Here is a 9,547-nt window from a genome sequence, read left to right as displayed (position 1 = left end):
AGTTGTTAGTTCTCCTTTATTGGGGTAGGCAGCAGAGCAGTACCATGAGAGGAGTAGAATAGGAAGAAGGCAGAATTGAGACTTTTCAAATTTTTGGCCCAAGTGAGGGGGTATTGGCAGGGCCGGCTCCAGGCACCAGCCGACCAAGCACGTGCTTGGGGTGGCACCTTGGAAGGGGCGGCCAATCTTGGGGTGGTGGGGGGCGCTCGGGGTTTTTTGTTTTTTTGGTTCGGTGGGGTGGCGCTCGAGGTTTTTTGTTTGTTTGGTTTTGTTTCAGCAGCGTGAGCCCTGGGGGGGCAGGAGCTGGCATGGCGCTGGGGGGTCGGGGGCTTCAGCGGCCCGGCACAGCGCTCGGGGGGCGGCCCGGCCCGGCTCGGCAGGGGGCGGGGGTTTGGGTGGCCCGGCGCAGCGCTCGGGGGGGCGGGGGCTTCGGCGGTGCGGCGCTCGGGGAGGGGCGGGGGTTTGGGCGGCCCGGCCCGGCGCTCGGGTGGGGGTGTTACGGTGGGCGGCACTCTTTTTTTTTGCCTGGGGTGGCAAAAAAGTTAGAGCCGGCCCTGGGTATGGGGGCGTCATTTGAGCTCCCCGCCTCAGGTGCCAAAATGTTGTAGGCCGGTCCTGGTCTTTGGGGCCTGGCACACTAAAGGGGTCACTCCCAAGGGACTGCGTACAGGCTAGGGAATAGATCAGACCTTGTGGATCAGCTGAGCCCAGCCAATTCTTGTTTTTTCTTTTTATATCCGCAGCACACTAGTGACATGTTACTATCCATCACGGAAAACGTTAGCAGGATACGCCTGATGTGTTGTATGCACCACAAAATAGCCGTAAGATATAGAATACCCTTGTTGTGAGAATGCAGACGTAATGGCAGTCATAGCCCCTGCTAATGGGGCTGCTGAGGAAGCTCAGGATCAGTAAGTATTGATGTACCTGGAAGAGGAGGTGTCTTTAAGCATCAGAAATAGACTGATTGCCAGCAATTTTGGAGATGAGATGATCAGGGAAGATAACAATTAACAGGAACAGTCAAATGGGGAAATCAATTAATATTGTCTTTTATTGGTATTTGTAGCTTATGGCCAAAGGCTGAATAGCCTGATTTTGCTTACATTGTGTGATGTGAAAGGGATTTGTCTGCCATAAGTGCACCTACATGCTGCTCATTTGTTTATTTATTTGTGTTCCCTCTTTTGAACACTGATTTTGGGATTACACAATTTAAGGTTTCTGTCTGGATTTCTACCTCAGTGACTTGGGTTTGGAAAACTGGCGTAGATGGGGATAGCAGACTTTCAATAGTTCAAGTCTGCAGTGTGTACAAACACAGCATGGGATGCCTACATGTCCCAGCAATAGCCATAAAATATCCTTTCAGATATGTCTGCTCTGTTCTATTTAAGGATTCCTCATCTGGCCAGAGAGTCCATCTTTACAACCTCTTTATATCACCAAAGCAATGCAGAGGAATTAGAGTGGGGCTGAGGACCTGGCCCATAATATTAGCTGATCATGAGATCAATTATACCCTCAGAAACAAGTATCTGCACTCAAGAACTTCTTGCCTTTTTTGCTTATTTTTTAATTGTTCTTCTCTCCATTCCCTCCCCTGTCTTTTTTTAATCCAAGAATATTATCTGCTGGTGTGAAAACATCAAGTTATTAATCATCTTAGTCTGTCTCCAGAGAGGGAAATTTTAGTTACTTACTTTGTGGAGAAAAGGGATTGCACTTTCTAATGTCACTTAACTATGAAAGTTAAATTTAACCTTCACTTAATGATTTGGCACTAGTGAGGGAAGTAGGGATGTGTCTTATCTTGGCTGATGTGATGCTTTTGAGGGAGCTGCCAAAGCTGTTGACTTCCTTTTTTGAGCCCTGTGCCCCATGCTCCTTTAGCCAATGGCGCATGCGCATGAGGTCTTGGCTATAATGGTGCTCCCGAAGGAGTTGCTGTTGCTGCTCCCTCAGTTGAAGCTTGAAGGTTTTGAGGATGTGTGAGCGTTGGATGAGGCTGAGCAGTTCATGGCGCAGTCGCCAATTCTCTGCTTTCACCTGCTTGGTGTGCTGGATTAGACTGCGTACAGCTTCCTCTTCAGCTCTCTTGGCCAGAGACTGAACCTTCTGACGAGAGTCCAGCTCATATTCAGCTTTTGCTTGCAGAAATCTGCTCTTGACCTTGTGCATTTGCTCTGAGTGCTGGATTTTTGTGACCAGCAGTTCTTTCTCCAGCTCCTTGATTCTGCTCAGCTGTTCCAACTGCAGGTCCTTGAAGGGCTGCAAGTCTTCAACCTCCTTGTTCATAAGAGAATACTTTGTCTCCATCTCCATCAATTGGTTCCTCACCTCCTTCTCTTTAGCTGTGTACTGTGAGCTCAACTCTTCTTTCTGCTTTCGGACCTGTGCCAGGTCGAAGTGGTTCTGGTCGTTTAGTGTAATTATAGTATTTTGGCATTTCTGAGTGTGTTTGCTTATATAGGTCATGTAGGCTTTGCTGTCCTCCCGAATCTTCTGGGCCTCCTTATCTAGGAACTCATTCTCCCACAGGAAGTGCTCTACTCGCTTCATGTACATGTTCATATGCTCAGTCAGGATCTTATATTCCTTCTGCAGATACTGCTCCCTCTCTTTGACAAATGGTTCTGTGCTGCTCCTTGCCTTGGATATATCACCTTCCTTTCTGTTTGTTCCTTGCTTACTTTTTCCAAAATCTTTAGCTGTTTGTTCTGGCTTCTTTTTTTTGGATGCCATGTTCAATGCTGGGATGCCAGGGGTACTAGCAAAATACAACAGCATGGGAGGTTATATATTGTAGATGAAGAACTACGAACACATATTTTAAGGTTGGCTAACCCTTCTAGTCATAAACCTCCTGTTTTTAATTCATTGAAATGTTGGCCTGGAATTTTTCATGCTTGGTCTCTTATTCAGGATGAATTTGGGGCGGAGGGGCTGGGGGAGGGGCAGGGAGTGTTTAGCCAGGACTAGAATAGCAGTACTGAGAGATATCAGGAGAGATGTGACTTGGGGAGAGTGTGACTGGAATAACAGAGGGGCATAGACTGAGCAGCATGATAGGGAACCCAGGGCTGGAACAGCAGGGGGGTCCTGTAGGCCGGGACTGAGGGACTTTGGCAGAACTGTGTGAGTGTGGGAGGATAGATGAAAGACTGTAAGGGTCAAATTCCCTGTGTGTGGAAAGGAAGGGAGTCACTGAGAACTAGAATGCTTCCAGGCATGTGAAGGAAGTAAGGCCCCAGGATCCAGAGTTCCAAGGGAGCCCCCAAAGGTCTGAAGCATATGTCTGAAAATCTCTGACCTCAATTGTCCTACCTTCTCTCCCACTCCTGAGCTCTTAATAAACCTTCAGGTAGTTTCTCTGTCACTGAACTCCCAGGAACTAGTAGGATAGTAACTTCTGACAGCTGGCCCCTAAAGGCTGTTAACAGCTGTGTGGACTTTGCCACACAGTGAACAGTTGAACACACTGGTGTGATTGGACTCTCTTGAAAGTTGTGTGTATCCAAGGTGACAGAATATCATGACATCACAGGGCAAGTTCTATGTGTTCATGATGATGGATGGGCAGTGCCCAGTGTATAGTGCAACTGTGTAGGTGCATAAATTACCACATAATTGTCTTTGTGTTGGAATATGCTGAATAACAATGCTCTAGATATCTGAGAATCTTTTAACTCTTCCTCCCATCCTCACACCCCCAGTCTAATTCTCATGATTGCAAATTAAACCCTCAAAACCTGACTTGTGTGCAATGACATCTGTCTATATAAGCCATTCATCTCAATGGGGCGTTAACATTGAAGCCTAATGATAATATTTTAAATCTCAACATTGCTAACTGCTTAGTGCTTAAGACATGGAGATATAAGGGTCCAACATGGATATTAATTGCAGTGTGGTGGAAAATCTTAAAATGTTGTTATATTTTTATGTACCTATTTACAAAGATGACATTATCTCATTGTAATGCAGGAGGATGGTAAGAGTCAAACAAGGGCATTTGTTACAATACAGGGGAAATACTGAGGGTCCTGTTATCATTTAGCAGGAACATCCATCTAATGAGCTTCTCTTTTTTGGGTGGATATAATAGTAATAATTAAGAAGTGCAGTGGGACAGGTAGTTGCCTTTGAGTTTTGGTTCAGTGGGAAATGAGATGTTCAAATCCCTGTCCTTGAAATTTAAACTCATCTCTGATTGCCCAAAAAGTGGAAGGAAAACCTCTGTTGATTAAAAGCTTACGTTGCCAAAAACAAAACAAACTCTTCTTTTTCTCCTGGGTCCTAAAAACCAGAGTGGTCTCCTCCCCAGCAGAGAAAGACCTCCCATTTCCCCCAACAATTTCTACAATGCAGCCATGCATTTTCAGTAGTAAAATCTGAAGCACATTACACATTTGTAGGGTAGTGAAAAATGAACTGAATTGCCTGTGAAAGCAAATAAGTGGTACTACCCTGATTGTATTGGACTGGCCTGAGATGGGGCAAAGTAAGGGAGACACAGCTTGTGACTGATGCATACATCAGGTTTAGGACCTTATATCTAGGCTATCTATCAGGAAACTGCTTTATAGTCTAAGCATTAAAATGTCTTTGAAATTTGTTAGCTTCCCCACCTATCCTTCCTCTTAATTAAAAAAATATATTATGTCAGACTGCTAGGTCTGGTATAGATAAGATAAAACCAGTTTCTAAGTGATCTAAAATCTTCACAGTTACTTGAATTGCTTTGAAATGTGCAGCATAGAAGTGCACAGTATGGTTAGTTATCTAAATTTGGGGTCACATGATCAAGGAGTTCCCTAGTTACAGCCCCCTGAAAAAACAGCTTTCCTTAAAGTTGACATTCTACCAACATATTTTTACCCAGAACTGGGCATCAAACCATGGCTCTGCTCCTGGCACAAGGGTCTCACTTGCTAGGAGGGGGATGTTCCTCTAGGGGTTTCTGAGCCTCTCTCCATGCCCTGTGTCATGGCAGCTGGGATCTGGAGGGCGGGGGGCCTTGTCTTGCTGGGGGGGGGTCAGAGCCGCTTTCCCTGCCCCACACCTTGTGAGCCAGCATTTGGGGAGGGGGCAGAGTCTGAGCCTTCTCTCTACCCTCCTATGTGTTCTAGGATCTGGGAGTCCCTGCCCCTCTGAGAGTGTCTGAGCCCCTCTTCCTGCCCCTCGCCCCGCCCCATGTAAGCCAGGATCTGGGGAAACTCTGCTTCTCTGGGTTTCTCTGGGGAAACGCTGCTTCTCTGAGCTGAGAACAGGTATGCTGAGATCATGCACCAAGAATACACTGTTGGGACTGAGGGTCAGGCATTTAGAATGGGCATGTTTGATGCATATCACAGGGTCTTCAGCACTGAGGAAGGAAGGGAACACGCACTGATATGAATGGAGCCATTCATGTGTCTCACAGCTATTGTTTCAGGATATATTCATCTGCATGTAGTGTTCTCATTCAGCTGAGAATGTTTAATTGAGATGAATGAGCAATTTTACACCTCTCTGAACCTCCTATGCTGCAGTTGGATGCATAGAGCCCCTTCCCTCCATCCTCTCTCTATCCTCCTAAAAAGTCTCCCTTTCAGTATTATCCTGTGCTGGACACCTGGATATAGACTCAGGCCATGTCTACACTACAAAATTAAGTTGACCTAAGTTACAACGACATACAGCTTCTGCAATAATTAAGTCGATTTTGCTGTCCACACTATGCTCCTTGTGTCGGTGGTGCGCATCCTCTCTAGCAGCACTTGCATCGATGCAGAGAGCAGTACACTGCTAGGAGTGCTAGTGACAATGTAGGATTCAGGCCTGTATATTTGCCTGAGATAGAATTTTGGGTCTCATTTGCCCATTTGATTTTTAATACATGTATATCCTTACTTATATTATCCAGGGACCCCACCCCCTAGACTGCCCCGACCACAGGGATTGGTAGCAGGGACTTAGCCAAAGTAAAGCAGACCACAGAACAAAAACACTAACCCAGGAACCTATCCTTGCAACAAAGCCCGATGCCAAGTCTGTCCACATATCTATTCAAGTGACACCATTATAGGACCTAATCACATCAGCCACACCATCAGGAGCTCGTTCACCTGCAAATCTACCAATGTGATATATGCTAGGATCTTTGTTAAACTTCATCCTGTTTACCTCAGACCATTTCTCCAATTTGTCCAGATCATATGGTATCTCTGAGGCTGCCCCGACCCCTATCCACACTCTCACTTCTGCTGGGATTCACAGAGCACAATGGCAGTCCCAGCCATGGTGAGTATGGGGTGGCACCTGGGACAATAAGCAAAGGAGCTCACAGACATGAGGATATGTGGATATGGCAATTTAACTGAATATGGCACCATTTTCCACAGGCTGTGGTGACTTTAGCTGATATTTGCATTTGCGAACAGGGGCTGCTAACAGGGAGTTTCGCAAGGGAGTTTGGAAGGGGAGTGGGAAGGGGCGAGGGTCCCTTGCCGGTTCTATCTGTTTTCCCTTTATTCCCCTTAAAACTTTAAACTTCTTGCTTAAACAACCCTTTCAGCGGACAGGGGGCTGCAGACGGGAGTTTGACAGAGGGAGGCTTACGATGGTTAGGAAGACCCGCAACACCTGTGCCAGCACTGCTTCTGTCTCCTCCACCTGCGCCTGTAGCCAGACAGAGCGCCTGAGCATGGATGCTTCTACCCAGATCCTGGTGTGGTTTTGCAGAGACTGTAACTTGCAATTTCCACTTACTGATATCCAGGCTGAGGGGACCATCCAATGTGAAAGGTGCCTGCTGGTGGAATCTCTCAGGCAGCAGGTGGGAGAGCTACAGGAGGAGGTGGCTAGGTTGAGAAGCATCCGAATCCACGAGCAATTCCTGGACAGTGTCCATGTGGAGACAGCTGAGGTAGCTGTCCCAGGACACAGGACTGCTGATACACCACTGGTGGAGGAGGAGATGGCTCAGGGTGGACACTGGCAGCTGGTTACTTCTGGCAGCAGGCAGTGCTCCACCCCTGCTCCGAACCCTCCCGCTGTGGTAATAGGTAACTGTTATGCTCTTCTTGATACAGGAAAGAAGGCATCACCCCCTACAGTAAAGGAGGAGAAGCCTCGTACCCCTAAGGCTGGGAGGTCTGCTGCCACCACTGCGAATAGGAAACGTAGGGTAGTGGTGGTCGGAGACTCTCTGCTGAGGGGGACGGAGGCGCCCATCTGTCGCCCTGACATTTCATCTCGGGAGGTATGCTGCCTGCCGGGAGCCCGTATCCGAGATGTTACGGAGGCATTGTTGAGGATTATCCAGCCCTCTGACTACTACCCCATGCTACTCATCCATGTGGGCACAAATGATACTGCGCGGTGTGACACTGAGCGGATCAAGAGTGACTACAGGGCTCTGGGAGTACGGGTGAAGGAGTTTGGAGCGCAGGTGGTATTCTCTTCGATTCTTCCTGTCAAAGGTAGGGGCCCGGGCAGAGACAGATGCATCATGGAGGTGAATGCCTGGCTGCGAAGATGGTGTCGCCAGGAGGGCTTTGGCTTCCTAGACCACGGGATGCTATTTGAGGAAGGACTGCTAGGCAGAGATGGTGTTCACCTTTCGAGGAGGGGAAAGACCCTATTTGGACACAGACTGGCTAACCTAGTGAGAAGGGCTTTAAACTAGGTTCGACGGGGACAGGTGAGCAAAGCCCGCAGGTAAGTGGGGAACATGGAGACCTGGGAGATGGGTCGGAGACGAGAGGGAGTGTGGGCTATATTGGCAGAGAGAAAGGAGGGTCAGGACAAAACCGGGAGGAAAGATCAAACCAGTATCTTAGATGCCTATATACAAATGCGAGAAGTATGGGTAATAAGCAGGAAGAACTGGAAGTGCTAATAAATAAATACAACTATGACATTGTTGGCATCACTGAAACTTGGTGGGATAATACACATGATTGGAATGTTGGTGTGGATGGATACAGCTTGCTCAGGAAGGATAGACAGGGGAAAAAGGGAGGAGGTGTTGCCTTATATATTAAAAATGTACACACTTGGACTGAGGTAGAGATGGACATAGGAGACGGAAGTGTTGAGAGTCTCTGGGTTAGGCTAAAAGGGGTAAAAAACAAGGGTGATGTCATGCTAGGAGTCTACTACAGGCCACCTAACCAGGTGGAAGAGGTGGATGAGGCTTTTTTTAAACAACTAACAAAATCATCCAAAGCCCAAGATTTGGTGGTGATGGGGGACTTCAACTATCCGGATATACGTTGGGAAAATAACACAGCGGGGCACAGACTATCCAACAAATTCTTGGACTGCATTGCAGACAACTTTTTATTTCAGAAGGTTGAAAAAGCTACTAGGGGTGAAGCTGTTCTAGACTTGATTTTAACAAATAGGGAGGAACTCGTTGAGAATTTGAAAGTAGAAGGCAGCTTGGGTGAAAGTGATCATGAAATCATAGAGTTTGCAATTCTAAGGAAGGGTAGAAGGGAGAACAGCAAAATAGAGACAATGGATTTCAGGAAGGCGGATTTTGGTAAGCTCAGAGAGCTGATAGGTAAGGTCCCATGGGAATCAAGACTGAGGGGAAAAACAACTGAGGAGAGCTGGCAGTTTTTCAAAGGGACACTATTAAGGGCCCAAAAGCAAGCTATTCCGCTGGTTAGGAAAGATAGAAAATGTGGCAAAAGACCACCTTGGCTTAACCACAAGATCTTGCATGATCTAAAAAATAAAAAGGAGTCATATAAAAAATGGAAACTAGGACAGATTACAAAGGATGAATATAGGCAAACAACACAGGAATGCAGGGGCAAGATTAGAAAGGCAAAGGCACAAAATGAGCTCAAACTAGCTAAGGGAATAAAGGGGAACAAGAAGACTTTTTATCAATACATTAGAAGCAAGAGGAAGACCAAAGACAGGGTAGGCCCACTGCTTAGTGAAGAGGGAGAAACAGTAACAGGAAACTTGGAAATGGCAGAGATGCTTAATGACTTCTTTGTTTCGGTCTTCACCGAGAAGTCTGAAGGAATGCCTATCCTAGTGAATGCTAATGGGAAGGGGGTAGGTTTAGCAGATAAAATAAAAAAAGAACAAGTTAAAAATCACTTAGAAAAGTTAGATGCCTGCAAGTCACCAGGGCCTGATGAAATGCATCCTAGAATACTCAAGGAGCTAATAGAGGAGGTATCTGAGCCTCTAGCTATTATCTTTGGAAAATCATGGGAGACGGGAGAGATTCCAGAAGACTGGAAAAGGGCAAATATAGTGCCCATCTATAAAAAGGGAAATAAAAACAACCCAGGAAACTACAGACCAGTTAGTTTAACTTCTGTGCCAGGGAAGATAATGGAGCAAGTAATTAAGGAAATCATCTGCAAACACTTGGAAGGTGGTAAGGTGATAGGGAACAGCCAGCATGGATTTGTAAAGAACAAATCATGTCAAACCAATCTGATAGCTTTCTTCGATAGGATAACGAGTCTTGTGGATAAGGGAGAAGCTGTGGATGTGGTATACCTAGACTTTAGTAAGGCATTTGATA

At 46.5% G+C, this 9,547-nt stretch overlaps 1 protein-coding gene across 1 annotated transcript; it reads right to left on the bottom strand.

Annotated features, from left to right (window-relative positions):
- Window positions 1-1,761: 1,761 nt before the first annotated feature.
- Window positions 1,762-2,748, bottom strand: LOC112124605 (coiled-coil domain-containing protein 166-like). Its single transcript, XM_024223084.1, has one exon. It carries the CDS (start codon window positions 2,746-2,748, stop codon window positions 1,762-1,764), a length of 987 nt encoding a protein of 328 aa, XP_024078852.1.
- Between the last annotated feature and the right edge of the window lie 6,799 nt (window positions 2,749-9,547).

Source organism: Terrapene carolina, unplaced genomic scaffold, assembly GCF_002925995.2.
Source record: "Terrapene carolina triunguis isolate 2854851 unplaced genomic scaffold, T_m_triunguis-2.0 Scaffold20368, whole genome shotgun sequence".
NCBI classification, from domain to species: Eukaryota; Metazoa; Chordata; order Testudines; family Emydidae; genus Terrapene; species Terrapene triunguis.
This window is presented reverse-complemented; position numbering and strand designations above follow the sequence as displayed.